Source organism: Benincasa hispida, chromosome 5 (assembly GCF_009727055.1).
Source record: "Benincasa hispida cultivar B227 chromosome 5, ASM972705v1, whole genome shotgun sequence".
Classification (NCBI taxonomy): Eukaryota; Viridiplantae; Streptophyta; class Magnoliopsida; order Cucurbitales; family Cucurbitaceae; genus Benincasa; species Benincasa hispida.
This window is the reverse complement of record NC_052353.1, coordinates 47,293,923-47,312,957: the sequence shown is the minus strand read 5'-3', so window position 1 is coordinate 47,312,957 and position 19,035 is coordinate 47,293,923. Positions and strand designations below refer to the sequence as shown.

At 29.6% G+C, this 19,035-nt stretch overlaps 2 protein-coding genes across 4 annotated transcripts; both read left to right on the top strand.

Annotated features, from left to right (window-relative positions):
* The first annotated feature begins 1,068 nt into the window (after positions 1–1,068).
* LOC120077522 (protein usf) lies at positions 1,069–3,669 on the top strand. The gene is made up of 5 exons (XM_039031433.1): positions 1,069–1,334; positions 1,837–1,979; positions 2,125–2,254; positions 2,357–2,548; positions 3,278–3,669. The coding sequence occupies exons 1-5, from the start codon at positions 1,158–1,160 to the stop codon at positions 3,485–3,487; spliced, it is 852 nt and encodes a 283-aa protein (XP_038887361.1). The 5' UTR covers positions 1,069–1,157; the 3' UTR covers positions 3,488–3,669.
* An 11,218-nt stretch (positions 3,670–14,887) lies between these two features.
* Positions 14,888–18,528, top strand: LOC120078786 (probable WRKY transcription factor 31). 3 transcript variants are annotated; one of them, XM_039033097.1, is made up of 5 exons: positions 14,888–15,365; positions 15,462–15,560; positions 15,639–16,154; positions 16,728–16,841; positions 17,826–18,528. In XM_039033097.1, exons 1-5 carry the CDS (start codon positions 15,279–15,281, stop codon positions 18,438–18,440), a joined length of 1,431 nt encoding a protein of 476 aa, XP_038889025.1. In that variant the 5' UTR covers positions 14,888–15,278; the 3' UTR covers positions 18,441–18,528. The 3 variants fall into 3 exon arrangements, with proteins under 3 accessions (XP_038889025.1, XP_038889024.1, XP_038889026.1); XM_039033096.1 differs by having other exon boundaries at positions 14,891–15,371; XM_039033098.1 differs by lacking the exon at positions 14,888–15,365 and having other exon boundaries at positions 15,646–16,154.
* The last annotated feature ends 507 nt before the right edge of the window (positions 18,529–19,035 follow it).

Genomic DNA, 19,035 nt, shown 5'->3' with positions numbered 1-19,035 from the left:
AAGCAATCTAATTACATTTGCGATTATGGTCTATTATGATAATTCTATTAATCGAATTTCATTACGATTACACTAATTTTCATTGTGGTTTGTTAAATGTGGCCTAAATGCATTTGGTCTACAAAATTTCAAATTGATTAATTTGTTGTCATTAAATTTTCATGAAGGACAATGATTAGGTACAACCTAGATCCCGTACAACCCTTATTGTTTCATAGTAGCTATACAAAGATAGGTATAGGCCAACGAGCACCTAAATATTTTAAACCTTGGCTAGACAACTCATTCATCTACTCCCATATTATCTCAACCTTTTTTTTATATAAAAATATAAATCTATTTCCTAATTTAAGATCATAAATCTCATTTTATTTGAGTTATGTTTTTAAAAATCTATTTTGATATATCAATGCCTAAAATGTTGATTTAGGAGATAACAATTTTGATTTTTTTTAAAGGGTCTATTTTATTCTCAAACCTTGAAATCGTAATTACTTTGGCCATTTGCTTTGTTTTTGGACAAAACTTACATCTTAGCCAATTATTAGTTATCTTTTACTCACCACTATTCTGTTTTTGACAAATAAGAGATACAAAGTAAAATTATCCTAATAGTAGTTAGCTTAGCATAAAGGTTTCCATGTTTCATATTTTGAATCAAGTATTGCTCACCTAATAGTAGATATTAGATTCAGTCAACTCTTATGACTTTAATAGGGCCATATTAACACATATGTCCAAAAAAAAAAAAAAAAATAATGAGTTTGCAATGATTGGAATAGATTATTTTCTTTTTTATAATTTTTTTAAAAGAGGTACAATACGAGGACTTCTCAAGTGTTATCAGACTTACTATTATTCTCGTCTAAACATGTTTAATTATGGTGTTATGATGGAATTCGATAAGTTAATTCTGGTATGACCGTTCATGAACAAAAGTAAATTAAAATTAAGAATTTAGCAACAAAAATGTTAAAAAAAAAAAAAAAGTTCAGTTCATATCCTTTACGGCTTTATCTTCGGTGTTGCTGTTAACGAAACGACGACGTCGTTTAGTCCCAGTTTTACTTTTGCTCGCTGCTCCCCATTTCTCCTTCATCCGCTTAGCGTTTTCGATTTCATAGAGACAGGGGGACCCTCGTATAAGGCGTTGAGAGATGTTATTATCAATTTTACGGTCCTCGATTTCTTCAGGGTCACTTCTCAAAACCCCAGCAATCTTCTCTACTTCCTCGCTTTCTCGCTTCTCAGTCCCCTCTATGGCTGCGGCTGCGGCTGCTTCTGCTTCTGCTGCTTCCCCTTTCAAGAAAATCCAAATTCAGAGAGATGGCACTGTGAGCTCACTTCCTTTTTCCTCTTTGATCTTTCCCCTCACTTTGATTTTTGCATTTGATTTCATCTACTGTTTGTTTCTTCATCTGGGTATGATCCTATTTGCTGTTTAGTCTTTGGAAAAGATTAGTGGCACTGGTTTTTGGGGCATTCGGCTAGTTTTTCTTAATGGGTCGGTGTGATTTTTGTGGTTGTGTTTACTTGAGGGAAAATGGAGTTAACCCTTTTGCCTGATTAGTCGTGGAGAAATTGTGATGTTTCCAACCCTAGATTATTAAGGGGTTTCTGGATAAATATTATGGGGATTTGTTATTTGAAATGATCAATGGATTGTGTAGCTATGGCTCTCGATGACCTGTGTTGTTAACTTAACCTTGCATTGGCACTTAGTGTTGTTGACTTAACCTTGCATTAGCAATACAGTTTAATGGTATTTCAACAATTTCGTATTTGAATTCATGGACGTTTCACTAAACAATTTCGAGTGTTGTTTCTTTTGGACAGGAATTTGATGCTTATGTTGTGGGGAGAGATGATGCCCCTGGAATTGTTGTGCTTCAAGAATGGTGGGGTGTGGATTATGAAGTCAAAAATCATGCTGTGAAGATATCTGAGCTTGGATCTGGATTCAAGGCACTTATTCCAGAGTATGACATCGTTTCTCTTTTAGAATATGAATTTGTGTTCCTTTGTAATGATGATTTCGAATTGTCGATGATATAATATAATTGGTCTCCTTGGTCGTGCTGCATTCTACTGATAAATGTTTATGTTTATGCAATCGGATATCAGTTTGTATCGAGGAAAGGTCGGGTTAGATGTTGCTGAAGCACAACATCTGATGGATGATCTTGACTGGCAAGGTGCTGTGAAGGATATACATGCTTCAGTTAACTGGCTCAAGGCTAATGGCTCTAAGAAGGTATTCTACTATTTAGGATACAGATAGACTGTAGTCTAAAAAGTCAACTTTTGAGATCATTTATATCTCTAGAAAGTTAAATATACTGGAGGATCATGCCAGGTTGGTGTAACTGGATACTGTATGGGGGGTGCTCTGTCAATTGCAAGTTCTGTTTTGATCCCTGAGGTTGATGCTGTTGTTTCTTTCTATGGAGTTCCTTCATCAGAGCTTGCAGACCCTGCCCAGGCTAAGGCACCAATTCAGGCTCATTTCGGAGAGCTCGATTCTTTTGTTGGCTTCTCTGACTTGACGGTAGAATCCTTTCTCTTGCTCCTTCCTATCTTAAATATTCTCTTTTCTTTCTTCCATGTTGTCACTTAGGAAGTGTCTATCATCAAAAGTTTGATGATATTTACTGAATGTGGAAATAAGAGTGTCAGTGTTCAAAACGACCTTACTTGAACAAAAATTTTCCTACATGTTGTACAATTGTGTCCTTAAAAAGTACACTAGGGGCATAGTTATGGTAAATTATGGGGCCCTACTCATAAAAATGGCAAAATCCAGGTGGACAATTATGAAAAATATATATAGTATGTAGGGATATTAGAGTTGATTTTGCGTTTGATGTCTGTACACCGAAATTGAATGGTTCTGACCATTCCTAAAGGTGTAGACTGCAAAGTTAACTCTAATTTCCCCACATACTATATGTAATTTTATAATTTTCCACCGGAATTTTGCCATTTCTATGTGTGGGGCCCCTGATTTACGGTAACTAAACCCCTAGTGTACTTTTTTAAAGTTCTAGCAGGTGTTAATATTAGGAACGAGGCATTGCATATGCTCATTGCAGTTTTATTGTTGGTTGATAGACTCTTATTACACAATCTTGCTATTATAATTTACATTGTGTTATCTTTTTGGTTAAAAGCACCAACAAGAATTTGTAGTGATCTGGTGTTTTACATGATACAAGTATACAGTGTTTATATCAAACATTAACAGATGATGAAGTAATAATGAAATTTGAGTTTTCAGGCTGCCAAGAAACTGGAGGAAAAGCTGAAAGAATCAGGAATTCCATATGAGGTGCATATATACAAAGGAAGTGGACATGCTTTCATGAACCGATCCGAAGAAGGTGTGAAGAGGAGGAAGAACATGGGAATGGATGACGAGGACGATAATGCTGTCGAACTTGCTTGGTCTCGATTCCAATCCTGGATGTCACAATACCTCTCAGCTTGAACTGGTTTGTTTTTCTTTCTAGTGGCCCCTTCATCCTAGTTCACTGTCTGATTTGTTTGCATTCCTCAGTGATTGTCACAATGGAATCCAACTCTTGGTTGTGTTGTGTTCTAAAGTATACTTTTTAAAAAGTATATGAATAATATGGTTTGTATGTTTGAAATTTTAACTGCCATCATGAATCTTTCTCTCTCCCCGTAGGCCTTTTAAGGTTTACCTACCCACCCTAAACGGACACACCAAATTCAGAACCTTTTGAATTTTTTGTTAGTTTGAGGTAAGGGAATTTAGACTTATGACCTATTGGTCGAGTTATATGTCTTAACCAGTGAAACTATAATCAAAGTCACTTCCCATACGCAATGTCTGACTAGTTGACTCTAAATGGCTATGGAATTGAAAGATTTTTTTTCCTTTGTGAGAAAGAGTTAAATGTTCGTTATCAATCGAAATATGAGGAATTGATTGTTATAAAATATATCGAGGATATTGAATAAAAAAATGCCGATCCTTTCGAGACGAAAGGGGAGAGTATAGACTATTTTTTAGGTTAGGATTTGATTTTTCTTTAAAGGACTATAATATTTGGTCCTTTACTCTCTGTCATATCACTAATTCTGGTGATAGATAGAAGTCCAAGTCGACCATGGACCTTAATTTCATTAATTTTTGTTTTCTTCTCTCTTGGTGGATTGCATTCTAATTCTACTTAATTTCTATGAGTTTTGTTTGGTTGAGAATCTAGATTTTGTTTTATGTTCTTAGAAATAAATATGCGGTTGGCAAAAATATTAGATCTTGTTTTTGAAAATTGTTTTTGAATTCTATGATCCAAATAGTATCGTTTCTAATTTATTTATTTATTGTATCTAGATTTTAAATTTTAAAATTTAAAATGCACAATTATATTAAATAGAGATTCCACTTTGAGTATTTTTTACCTACTAAAAGTAGTTATGTAATATGTTCAAAATAATAATTATGTAAAAAAAATTAACATAAAAAATATTTATAAATAGTTAATAATAATTTATAGTCCACCTAATATTTAGTGGATAGCTATAACTAATTTTATGGTTTATAAATTTAGTATTAAGCACATTTTAAACGATGGTTTAAATTAGAATTCAATTTCTAAATCTACTACCAAGTACAACGACGTGGAATAACACTCTATTTTCAATAAATTCTTGACTAAACATGCTTTAATTAACTCTATCTGATTCATAGTAGCCACACATAAGAATGTTAAATATATATATATATATTTCAAAGTGTGAGAATTAATGAAGAAACAAAAATGGCGTTTGACCATAAACAAAATTTATATAATTACTTTCCATTTGGCATTTCAGTTTATAGCTCGAATACAAATTTTCAACTTGTAGGACTTGAAATTCAAGAATGATCAAAATTCTATGTTTTCGTCAAGTATTTTGTAGGTTTGACCTTCAACTTTGAACTATTTTTTTTAAAAAAATTATTATTATTATTTGATTTTCATGGTTTTTAATGATGCGATGAAATTGTTAATTCACCCATCATGTCAATATTAAATCTATAGATATATAAAAATTTCTTCACCTTTCATGTCAATATCAAATCTATTGATATATAAAAATATTGTCAGCTTATATTACTATTCTATATTATATATTGAAGATGATACCCTGATCAAGTGGAGGTTGGCTCCTTAATTACTACAAGAGTGTGAAAGGCATCTTTTTGTCCCTCTCTTACCCTTCAAATTGGTCCCCCAGCTTTTAATTTTCTTTATAAAACTTCTAAATTCAATGATCCGAATTTCTCTCCCTAGGTGACGAACAATTAAAGGAAAATTCAAAAGAATTTACAAAATTGTATAGAAAAACTCTGTCAAAGAAAAAAAAAAAATACATATAGAGGGAAAATAAAGTTTATTGTATTGAAAGGTAGTTTAAGAGTCTATTAATGACGACTTTCAAGGTATCCTTGTAAAATATAAAATTTCTAAATATAAATAATAAATTATCATAGACGTTTGGATTAATGTTATTGACTTCCATTCTTAGAGGTTGAAGGTTCAGTCTCTCATCTTATTGTTCTAAAAAGTGTCATATTATTTTAGATTGACGATAATCTTGAGTTTATTGATTTTCATTTTTTCTACTCTCTTTGAAAATCTTGATTTTTAAGGATAAAACCATAAAAAAAAAAAAGTTTGTTTACACACGTACAAATATATGCATTCCAAACAGTATATAAAAATTGGTTAAAATACTATTTTGGTTCTATGCTTTTAGAATTTGTTCAATTTTAGTTCTCATATTTTCAAATGTCCAATTTTAGTTTATGTACTTTCAATAAATCTTAAACTTAGTCTCTTGAAGTTAATTTTTATTGAAATTATTTTAGTGATAATAAAAATAATTTTCATGCAAGAAAATACAATATGTGGACATATTTCCAAAATTTATAGTAAAAATGCTAATAGATAGTACAAAGTTTTTTTTTTTTTTTAAAATCAACTATAAACAAATAATAGAAACTAAATTTAATTCTTTTTAAAATACAGACTAACATTGAACATATGAAAGTATATAAACTAAATTTAAATAAACATTAAAAGTACAATTAAAAGAAAAAAATAGTGATTATAAAATGAAATGAATGTCTCTCTAATCATATGAAAGGCATTATAGAAATCAAATTAATTGAACCACGTTTTGTAAAATGGGAAAAAGAAAAAAAGCTGCACTTTTCACTTTTATTTTATTTTATTTTTTTGCTTTTTTTCAAAACTTTCTCTAGCAATTTTTTACAGCTCCTACCAAATTCATTAGTCTTACGGGTTAGACAAATATAACATATTTCTATCATAATATTTATAATAATTAATTACGATAAAAACACATTGATAATGTGTAGAATAATCTTGATAGGTAGGTTTAAACGCACATGATTATAGATGAATTAATAGTAGGCCTAACTATGATACTTATATTAATCCTTAATCTAAAGTTGCATTGAGACGAGAAAGAATAACATAACATAGTTGCAAATGGGCACATGTTAGTTCAGTATGTATGTAAAGAAAATTGTAAAAGGGAGTTGCATAGAGTACATTTTAGACAAGATTTCAGATCATATATTATTAGGTTAGTCATGTTTCACCTCGAGTTGATGTATAGATATTGATGCATGCTCGAGTGAAGCATATGTCTAGAAGAGATTGTACTCAACATATACAAAATTAATACAAATTATCAAATTTATGTTCATTTGTATAAATTAATTTCTTTAAAAATCATGTACAGACAAAAACAATCAAATATCTATACAATATAGTCATTAAACTTTAGTATGTAAATTATATATACATATATTTTTAAATTAGTATCATTTTCAACTAAAAAATTATAATATTTTAAAATCTATTGTGAAAAAAATCCATCAAATTTATGTGCCAATAATAATAATAATAATAATTATCATTATTATTATTTAAAGACCAAATTTTTATTATATGATTGTAAAAGAAAAGTTATTATATGATTACTGTAATGCCCATGCTTAGGATTTGGAATTTATATTTGACATCAATGGCTCTGACATTCTCTTGCATCACATGTGACTTGACAACATCATTCAACATAGAATTGTTTCGAGCTAAGCATACTTAATTTTGAAATTCATATGATAGAGTCACTGAAAAGAAAAATGCACATTATTGGTATAGATCGTAACTTTTACTTCTTTTAAACTTTTCTTAATTTATACTTTCATATCTTTAGGATCTCTCTCGTTCGAATGTGCTCTCAATTTATTCATGTATCTCTCCTAAACTCGGATATTACAATGACAGTGTAGTTTGCTAACACATTTCATCTTTAATGAATTTATCAATATAAAAGATGTCATTAAATCTTAATAATATTTTTTGATAAAATTAAATCCGATAAATACATGGCTAAATTGTTACAAAGTTAAATAGCAAAACCTATACCGAATAAATTATGCGCACAAGATTAAAAAATAGTAATATAAAATTAACAAAAAGGTTATCTTTCTAAAAAAAAAAAAGATAAAAGAAAAAAAGAAAAAGATAAATAAATAAATAAACAAAAAGTTATAATTTAAATTAATGATTAACCGTAGTTAATGGCATTAAAATTAAAAAAAAAAGGACATAACAAAAGAATGAGGGAAAAAAGAAGGTAGGGATTCGGTCAGCATTGGGGCTAACGCCAGTCAGTCAAGTCAACCCGTCTCCTTCGGTCCTCCTCATCACAACCCCTCATTCACTCCCACGTGTCAAAGTCAAAATTATTATTTTATCTTCTTATTAATGTATTTATTCCATAAATCAACTAAAATAATTCCGAACATGGCTTTCAGCTGAGGCATCGGACCAATATTGATTTGAGAAAAAATTGTTTATAAAAAATTTATTTTTATTTAAGATTATTTTTAAATATAGAAAAATAAATCAAAATATTTACAAAATATAACAAAATTTTAGAATTATTAGATTTCTATCGGTGTCTATCAACATCTATCATTGATAATTCTAAAAAAAATTTTATATCTTATAAATATTTTCAACAGTTTTACCATCTGAAATAATTTTTTTTATTTAAATATTTTTTATAGAAAATATTAAAATATATTAGAACAACTATTTTGAGTAGTGGTCAAATACTTCAATTTTTTAAAAATAATTTATTTTTTAAAACACTATTCTAAATCCAGCCTAAATTTAGGAACAAAAATATTCAAATTCTCTCCCTATTTGTGTTGATTTCTCGATTTATTATAATAATAATTAATTACACAATTAGTTTGAAACTTTGTATTTTTTAAAATTCGAAATATATATCCTACACGTGGGTCCCACCTACCACGTGGTAAAATCTTACACGTTGACCATTTTTGTATCTCTTTCCTTTCAAAATTAAATAATCCAGTCACGACTTTCATGCCATTCAATTTGTTCAATTATTAGTAATCGGTGATCACGTTAAATCTAGTTTATTTCTTTCCACTTTTTTTAAATGTAATTATTTACCGTATTTAGGGTGTGATTGGATTAATGATTTACTCTTAAAAATAAATTATTTAAAAAAAAATTAAATATTTGATAACTATAAAATAACTTTTGAATTATATTTTAACTAGATTTTATTAGAAGAATTTAAATAAAAGTGAAATTTTTGAAAAATATTTTTTTCTCTAATCAATTTAAATACATCCTTAATCATTCAAGATTTACTCACTCTTCAATCATGATAATTAGTCTCCTATGAAACATAGTTAAATTGATAATGCACTAATTATATCATTCTAAGAAAAAGTTAATAGGTGATTCTATCTTCGTTCTCCAAGTGTAGACTAAGAAAACATACCTTTAATAACGAATGTTTCCCTACTTTTTTTCCCCCTTAAATAGCTCTAGTACATACTATCATTACCATCTTAATTTAACTTATTTGTCAATTAAATAATTGAGGAACAATGAAGATAACAATTTTTTTGAGAAAATTTCAATATATACTTTTTAAACTTTAGGGATTATATCAATTTAACCTTTGAGTTAATAATTGTTTTAATTTAATCTAATTTTTGTAAGCATATCAACTTACCCACTCCACTATATTTTGTTTGGAAAAAACCTCAAATGAAACTTATAATGATATCTAGGGGTGATCATTAAAACTGATAAACCGAAATAAATCGATCTGAAATCAAACTGAAATTGAACCAAAATCGAATGAATGTGGTTCGGTTCAGTTTGATATATTTTCAAACCAATTATTGCGATTCGGTTCGATTTCAAATTTGAAAATCAATTTGAAACCTAACCGAACCGCTTTTTTAATAAATTCATTAAAAGACAATACATACATACATACATACATACATACCTGTCTCTTATACACATCTAGATGTGTATAAGAGACAGTATATATATATATAAAAGCATAAAAAATTAAAGAAAACAAAAAAACCATGAAACTGAACCAAATTGAACCGCTTATAATTCATAATATATGAAATAGCATAAAAAATAAAAAACCGTGAAATCGAATATGCAGTTCGGTTCGGTTTCCAAAAATCATTTTTTAAGATTTGCGGTTTAGTTCGGTTTGAGCCCCAAACCAAACTGAACCGAACCGTGAACACCCCTAATTGTATCAACTAAACTCATTTTTATATATGAATCAATTTAGACTCTTAGTTAGAATTTCCTTTGAGAATCGTATAGTCCATTTTGTAAATCGACATTTGAAGAAATCTACACACCTTTGAGAATCAAATGCATGGATGGTTTTCAAGAATAATCATGATGAAAGGTTTAAATTGATTAGGCTATGAAAATTTAGGAGTTTAATTGATTCAAATCATAAGTTTCACACGATATTGGTGGAATAAAATATGAGAGTGTGAAAAATCATTTAAATGATCCTGTGGTGAAAGTTGATATAAACATTGTTGAAGTAACCATTTTTATTGATGTAGCAACCTTTTAAATATCTCAGAAAATGTCTCTTAAGTTTTGGATTTAGTTTCCATCGAGTACCTTGGTTTCAAAATGTTATATTTTTTAATTTTAAATTTTGAGCTCGATTTCAATTTAGTACCAACGTTTTAGAAATACTAAAATTATGCATTTGAGTTTTGCTTCAATTTAATTTTTAGTTTCAACTTTTAACCTTGATGTTTATTTAATACTCACTTCAACTTTTTATATTAATTTATCTTAACTAATTTCAAATTACTAAAAGAATTATCATTAGTTAAGTTTCAATGTTATTTTTTTTTGTCTAGGTGACCCTAGGGTTAAAAATGTATTTTTATTCTAAATTTTATTGTTGGTTTGGGATACCACATGTTTCCCCATCCCTATAAAACTACCAACTCCGTTGAAGAACTGCGTCAATAACATTTTTTTTTGAATTCATGATGGCCTCTGCTAGAGGAGATATTATAGATAATTTTGGATCAAATGTTATAATCGACATAAAATAAAAAGAGAAGTAACAAGGTCGAAAAAATAACAAGATTTGGACCACAGATTGGTTCATGTCAAAGTCCAAATTAATGTGTTTGACCTCGACCTCAGCTAAGACCGAACCTAGGAGAAATAGGGACATGTGTCCCATGCATACCAGCATCACCCTAGGGACCAAAATGGGTTAGGAGAAGTTGACCCTAATTAAAAGCAAAATAGGGATGTCTTCGGCTTGTAAGTTATATGATTACCACTCTGAAACCTTATTAGAACAATCGAAACCAATTACCCTTATAAATACAATTATTATAGCTCCATATGTGAGGTAACTTGAATTATTCTTAAACTCCATAGCTTCCACAATTTTTCCTCTCTAACTTAAAGCATTTTGTGGCAAGCACCACACCGGTGTTCAGGTTTTCTCTTTTGTAAGCTCGTTCTTCCCCTTTCGATAAATTCATTATTGGTGAGAAGAGAAAGGGTGGGAGGATGAGGAGGGAAGGAAAAAAGCCCTAAAATATAAATCAATATAAAAAGGAAAAATATCAATTTACACATTCGAATATGTTCTTATAATTTAATCAATTAAACATTTAAATTTTCATAAGCGAATCAATTTAAATTCTAAGTGCATGTTTGGGAGTGACTTTAAAATCATCAAAATCATTTTTGTTATTTTTAAAATCAATCGAAAACACAATTTTAAACACTCAAAATAATTTAGTTTTCAAGTCTACACTTTTAAATACAATTCTTATATCATTAAAATTAGTTTGAAGAACTAAATACATGTTTACGATGATTCAAAAAATGACCTTGGTGATTTTAGCCAAATCCCTCCAAAAACATGCCCTAAGTTAAGATTATTTCATGTAAAGACCCGTCCCAAAAGGAATGGACCTTGTGATACATTTCAAAATGAGACCTTAAACTATTTTATAACGAAGACAAAATTGTAAAATATCAAAATTCATTGTATTATGCCAATTTTTTTTTTTTTTTTTTTAAAAAAACATTTATCTTCAAAATCACCTAACTAGAGATGAAACAATCTTCAAATTCACAAATCTCTAAATTCAAACTTCAATATAATAAATAGAAGTAGTTCAAACTTCAATATTATAAATAGAAGTAAGACACTATTAGTGGGTAGGAATCTTTTTTTGTTGGCATTTAGATGCTTCTCATCACATATACTAGTTGAGTCTAGTATAATTGAAGAAAGATTTAAACTAGAATAGAGATTAAAAAAAAAAGTTTTTTAGTTAAACTCCATAAATTTATTAGTCTTCTTAAGGATACAATTCAATTTCTAAGATGATAAGGAAGAAAAATATATTTTATAATTATACATGTAACTATTGTACTTAGTGCATACCAAATATTATTATTCACACAATCAACAATCCTACAACATATTTCAACGATTATGTAAAGTATGAGTTGAACATGCACAAAAATATGGTTGCAATTAGGGGAAGAACATGAGTCTGTTACTTTTTATTTCTCTATAATTGGAGCATAGAGCCATATCCATGACCTGACTTTTTTTTTTTTTTTTTTTTTTCCACATTTACATGTTCACAAAATTATATATATATATAGAGAGAGATTTTATATAGAGAGAGGGAGAGAGGGGGGAGAGAGCGCTAGTCAATTTCATGCATATAAAAAATATTGTTCATTAAGATAGTCAAGCTAGTCGATCCAAGTAAGTAGACTCATGCCATATTCCTTCCTAGACTATGGTAGTACTATTAAGAAGCAAACAATCTTCTAGATGTTTGTAACAAATAAGAATATAAAAATGACCAAATCATCTTTAGATAATCACTCAATATCATATTACAATATAAAAGACAACTATTAATGCTATAAACTAATAATTTCAAATTTGTATTTAAAACACTTTCGACAACTAAATTTTTTCTTTTTCTCTTTTAGCATATGATCGATCAAATTGGTCGTTAGAGTTCATCATTAGAGATGAATACAAAGTTGATGGTTGGAGTTGGTCTTCCGAGGTGATCTTTGAAGTTAGTTGTCGAAGGTGATCGCCAAAATTGATCATTGGAAGTGATCTTCGTCGGAGTTGATCCCCTGAAGTGAATATCAATATTGGTCGTTAGAGGTGATTGTGACTAGAATTGATCATTAGAAGTGGTCTTCACTAGAGATTTTATTAGAGGTTTAACTTACGTGAACCAAACACCTCTAGTGATAAACTTAAAAGGATGAAATCAATATCGTTAGTCTTTATTTTTCTTCTTCTTATTCTGAGATGTTTCTAATTGAGATCGAGTATTTTGACAGTTAGAAAAGATCATTTTCTTAGTATTAAGTTTGACTTTTTCTTTGCTGCTTCGATTTTGTGGACTAGATTTAGATAATGTATCTTATTTTCAAGTATTTTCTTTTTTTGATTTTTTTAGTTCAAATCTGTAAATTAAATTCCAACCTCTAATATTTTAGTTGTGGATATAAAACATCGATCAGCTGAGCAGACGGTTTTGACCATTTGTTAGTTTAATTTTATGTGGTTTATAAGTCGATTCAATAATAATATTTTCTAATATTTTCTAATTTAGTTTTCAAGAAGCATAAATATTACAAAATTTTCAAATTTAGGTCAAAATTATTTCATGAAGCTAAATATTTGACCAAAAAAAAAAAGATTTTTTTCCCTATAACTTATAAATATAATAACAATCACTTACAAAAAAAAAATAATAATAATAAAGAAGAAAGAAAAAAAACTCCAAAATTTTCTACTCAGAAATATCTAAAGATAATTAGTCCAAAATGATTAAACCGTCCTTTTTAAAATGTGCAATTCAATTAAAACGTTCAACATTGTTTAAAACACATGAAAGTATGCAACAGTCTAATTAAAAATTATGGTATAGTTTATTTAAAAAAATTTAAATGATCCTGGTTGAGAGTTGTTTGTAACTAGAGAAAGAGACAAAATTCATAAAAAGCTAAGTTTCATCAAATTTAAATCAAAGAATAATTGATTGATTTGAAACGAAAAAAGAAAATGTTTAAATTTATATACACCAAATTCAATGTATACAAAACTCAATGAGCACAAATTTACATCACATTACTTACTATTGGTTCAATGTAGCTTAAAAACAAAATCGCATTTAAATCATGGGGCTATTTTCAAATATAATAAAATGAATTAAAATATTTATATGATAAAACAAAATTTTCCTATCTATCTATGGTAGACCGCGATAGATTGCGATAGATCTATATCTAAGACACAATAGATACAATAGTAATCTATCACGATCTATCACAGATAGAATATGATATTTTGTTATATTTATAAATATTTTCAACAGTTTAATCATTTAAAATAATTTAAATATCATACCTTTAAAATTACAAAGACCAAGCAAAACAAAAATATGAAAATGTTATATTATAAATTTAGGTTGCAAAACACTTCTAATTTAGAGCACAAAGTATACTTAGTTTTATTTTATAATATATAATTTTAAGTTTCTATTTAAATTTTTGAAAATTTAGACCTTTTAGTTGATGTTATAATATCATCCAATTATGAATTTTATGATATTTTAATTTGTTTTTATGATTAGTAAAACATCATAAGTTCATAAACCTAATTTTACTCTACGTGGGATATATAGTCAACTAACACAATCAATCAACCAAATTGAAACCCACGACTCATTAGCAAAACATGACATGTTTGACCAAAACTGTATTGAAGAAAAATTTTAAATATGTAGCATTGAATTTTGAATTTACTTTTTTTTTTTAATCTATACACGTCATGATTTTACACTTTTATCCTTGAATTTCTACTATTACCCACTTTTTGTGATTTGTATTGAATTTCAATTAATTAAATTAGTTTTCACTTTTGATCTTTATTAAAATTAATTGAAAAATTCAAATGTGATTACTTCCAATTATTTAATTGAAAGATAACACCAAAGACTAAAGGTCAAACGTTAGTTACTTAGGGGTGAAAGTATAAAATCTATAAATTTATAAACTAAATAGAAATTAAATTTAAAATTTTAAGGTAAATTTATAGTATTATGAAACATAAGGATCAAACTTAAAAAAATAGGCCTTTTTTTTTCTCTAAATAAAAAAAAAATTAAAATCATAGGTGCAGGTTTAAAAACCACTCCAAATCATTGGTAGGAGTAGAATTTTTTTCTTTTAAATAAAAAAACAGCTTTGAAAAGCATGGGTACAAAAATTAATAAGAATTGAAGGAAAAGAAAATTTGGGTAAAATGTTTGGAAGAGTTGAAAAAGAAGAGAGGGGTCGATGTGGATATATTATTATTATTTATTTAGAATTTTGATATTAATTAATTAAATTAAAAAAGAAAAAAGAAAAAAAGAAAAAAAGAAAAGAAGTTTGAAGTAGTGTTGTGTTGTTCGTCAAGTCTTCCCTTCCAAATTTATAGCCGAGTCCATTGAAACGGTTTGAAAGAAAAAGTGTGTTCTTTTAAGATCTATGGGCAAACCAAGTGGACTCTCCATTGATTCAGATCCATTCTTTCTCTTCTTTTCTTTTTATCCACTCTTCACCTAAATCAACCACCACCACCACCACCACCACCACCGTCTCGCCGCCATGGACGCCGCCGCCCCTTCCCTTTCCTCCTCTGCCCACTCCCACTCCCCTCCAATTTCCGGTTAACCTCAATTCCACCTCCCCGATCCCACGATTCTCCTCCTCCGCCGCCCCTCCTCCCCTCCACCGCCCCCGCCTCCTCCCCCTCCTCCACCGCTCTTTCTTGACGAAATGAACTTCTTCCCCGCCGATGATAAATCCCGCGTTCTTCTCTCTGCTTCTCACTCCAATCTCACTCCAATCAAACTCGACTTCAATGTTAACGTTTGTTACAATTATCTTTTTTCTTCTTCTTCTTCTTCTTTAATTTGTTAAATGGATTTTGAAGAATTGGGTTTTGATTTAAATTTGCAGACGGGGTTGAATCTTTTGACGACGAATTCCTGTAGCGATCAATCCATGGTAGACGATGGAGTTTCACCAAACCCAGAAGAAAAAAGAGTAAAAAATGAGGTGAATTTCTTTAATAGAACATTTCTCTGTTTTTTTTTTTTTTTTTTTTTGGATTGATTGAACTATGATGATAATCAGAGAGCAGTTCTTCAAGCTGAATTAGAGAGGATAAATTCAGAGAATCTAAGATTAAAAGACATGTTAAATCAAGCGACGACCAATTACCAAGCGCTGCAGATGCAATTCAACACACTAATTCAAACTCAGAAAACAGAGGAGGCTGGTGACCCGATTGAGGAAAACGCCGACGGCGGCAGAGGGAACAATAACAACAATAATATTATTAGTAATAAGCTGGTGCCCAGACAATTTATGGATCTTGGACTGGCAACCAATATGGAAATGGATGAGCCATCGATGTCGTCATCGGAAGGGAGAAGTGGAGAGAGACCCCGGTCACCGGGAACCACCGGAGAAGTAGCGTCCTCGAAACGGCATAGCCCAGATCAATCTTCCAATTGGGGTTCCAATAATAATAACAACAACAATAAAGTTCCTAAATTCAATTCTTCTTCGGGTAAAGATGTGGATCAAACTGAAGCTACCATGAGAAAGGCTAGAGTCTCCGTTCGAGCCAGATCAGAAGCACCCATGGTAATTACCATAATTTTCAACTTTTTTTTTTCTCTATCATTTTTAAAAAATAATTTAAATAAGTGGGACGATTAATACTCGGAGGCATAACGGAGTGTATTAGTTGGAGAGTATTTCTATGATTAGGTGTTTTAAGTTGATTTTTTTTTTTTTTTTTTTTTTGTGAATATAACTTGTGATTAATGCATCTAAATATCTATTAATTCCTACCTTTATTGTAGCTAAAAAATATACTTCTTTTTAGTTCAACCAACAAGTTAAAGTTAGATATATAATTAGTCAAAATGGAGTGAATAAGTTTAAGGGACAAAATTAAAATGGTTAGGAATAGTTTGGTTAGTTGAATCGAATATAACTTTTTCCTTTATTGTTGAGTGATTAATGCATTTGCTAATTCTTCATTTATTACACCAAAAAAGAGTACATATTTTTTGGTTATCGAGTTAAAAAACCAAGGTAGAATAGCTATATAATTGATCCGAACGGAGTGAGTAAGTTTAAGGGTTAAGAAGTGAATTAATTAGGTAAAAGAAATGAAAAATTGAGACATTTGTTTTGATTTGAACTGTATAGATAACAGATGGATGTCAATGGAGAAAATATGGACAAAAAATGGCGAAGGGAAACCCTTGTCCACGAGCTTACTACCGGTGCACAATGGCCGCCGGCTGCCCAGTTAGAAAACAAGTAAGTCATACTCACCTACACTCTCTCTTTAATCTGTCACATCATAATTTGCTTTTGCTTATATATATAATAAAAACCATATGGATGTGATTTCCTTTGTTTTTTTTTTCCAGAAATTATAATATGTATATTATCTACCTTTTCATCCCTATATAAAAATGATACTATCAATGTAGAGAGGAGAGGAGATTCTCTGTATAAAATTGGGGTGGGGGGATTTGATTCTCTATTTAGTTTTTTTACATAATTGATTTTTTTTTTTTAAAAAATTAAATAGTTAGTTTTTCCTTGACCTACAAAATTTAAATTTAAACATTATATAGCGATGTTCATAATAATAATAATGTTTAAATATTACTTCATTACTGTATTTTCAAAATGTTTATTTTACATCTTGGTCCTATACTTTCAACTTTTGATCCCTTCATTATCATTTGAATCAAAATGGTCCCTTATTTAAAGTTCAAGAATCAAAATGTACCAAAATTAAAAGTAAATGACCAAAATGAACCTTTTGAAAATAAAGGGACTAAAATAAACCAAAATCAAAGTTACACAAACCAAAATAGTATTTAAATTTAATAATGATGACGATTAAAATGCAAATGAGGCGAGCTAGGAACTATCAAGGGTTTCCATCCCTATTAAGCTTCGAAAGATTTTTTTCTTCTCACCGCCCTCTTTCAACAAAGATCGTATATTTACAATTGACAACTTAAGCATAAATTTAAAATATTATATCATCGATTAAAAGGAAAAAAAAAAGTCTAAAATTCATTTTCTTTATCAAATATAAATGGTTGAGATATATATGAAAGAAAAAAAAAACTTAGTCATATTAATATATTATTTATCCACCAATTTTGCTACACATTATAATTTACTAAATCTTAATTATCTATAATAAGATTTAATTTTTTTATTTGTTTGAAAATGTATATGAAATTGACAACTTCTTTTTGGTTGTATATATATAAAAAATAGGTACAAAGATGTGCAGAAGACAAAACAATTTTGATAACCACCTACGAAGGAAACCACAACCACCCATTGCCGCCGGCTGCCATGGCAATGGCTTCCACAACTTCATCGGCGGCCAGAATGCTTCTATCAGGATCCATGTCAAGTGCAGACGGTTTAATGAACTCAAATTTTCTAGCAAGAACCCTATTGCCATGTTCTTCAAGCATGGCTACAATCTCAGCCTCAGCTCCATTTCCCACTGTCACATTGGACCTAACTCAAAACCCTAATTCTTTATTCCAACGCCCCACCACCGGTCACTTCCCGATCCCGTTTGCGGCCGGTCCACCCCAAAACTTCCCGCAGATCTTCGGACATGCATTGTACAATCAATCAAAATTCTCCGGCCTCCAAATGTCGAAGGATATTGAGGCACCACCGCCACCTCCACCACAGCAAAATCCATTGGCCGACACATTGACCGCAGCGGGTGCAGCGATCGCTTCCGACCCGAATTTCATTGCTGCATTGGCTACGGCGATGACGTCGTTGATCGGCGGACCGCATCATCAAAAGGAGAATGGTAATGGCAATAGTAATGTTGATAATAATACAAGTAGCAACTCCCAACAGTAACACCAAGAACAACAACATGATTCAAAGGTTATAATTGCCATTTTTCAGAACCAAGAAAAGAACTTTTTTTTTCTTTTTTAAATATATATATATATATATAGATATATATACACATGAAAAGAAAAAGAGAAGAATCCTATTTGGAGTAGTTAGAAATTTAAACTATTCATTTGTTATTTTTCTTTTCTTTCTTTTATTTCCTCATATATTTGGTTGAGAGGATGGTTTTTTCTTTTTCCCACATATACATAGTTTTGTTTTTATTACTTAATAAGATCAAACATTCCATTCTTTCATGTTCATACAAAAGGAAGGAAATTCACATCTTTATTCTTTCTATGATTTAATGCATTTAATATTATTTATTTTATTATAATAATTTTGTTTGGTTGAAGATGTGGAAAGGGGAAGAAAAAGTAATATATATCCAAAGCGTGTGGAAAAGACGCTTTATTATATGCTGGATATTGAGATATCGCCAGAATGTTGACCTTAGAACAAACTACAAATGGTAAATATCTTTAAAAAAAAAAAACCAAATAAACAAAAATAAATATCATTATTTATTAACGATAAACTACTATAGTTTGATAAA

What these genes read in the sequence shown, in the direction of transcription:
- LOC120077522 (XM_039031433.1), top strand. Translation starts at nt 1,158, where the DNA reads ATGTTATTATCAATTTTACGGTCCTCGATTTCTTCAGGGTCACTTCTC. An exon ending in AGGCTAATGGCTCTAAGAAG is followed by an intron (nt 2,255 to 2,356) that starts GTATTCTACTAT and finishes GGATCATGCCAG; the next exon opens with GTTGGTGTAACTGGATACTG. An exon ending in TTGGCTTCTCTGACTTGACG is followed by an intron (nt 2,549 to 3,277) that starts GTAGAATCCTTT and finishes TTGAGTTTTCAG; the next exon opens with GCTGCCAAGAAACTGGAGGA.
- LOC120078786 (XM_039033096.1), top strand. Translation starts at nt 15,279, where the DNA reads ATGAACTTCTTCCCCGCCGATGATAAATCCCGCGTTCTTCTCTCTGCT. An exon ending in AACTCGACTTCAATGTTAAC is followed by an intron (nt 15,372 to 15,461) that starts GTTTGTTACAAT and finishes TTAAATTTGCAG; the next exon opens with ACGGGGTTGAATCTTTTGAC. An exon ending in AAAAAAGAGTAAAAAATGAG is followed by an intron (nt 15,561 to 15,638) that starts GTGAATTTCTTT and finishes GATGATAATCAG; the next exon opens with AGAGCAGTTCTTCAAGCTGA.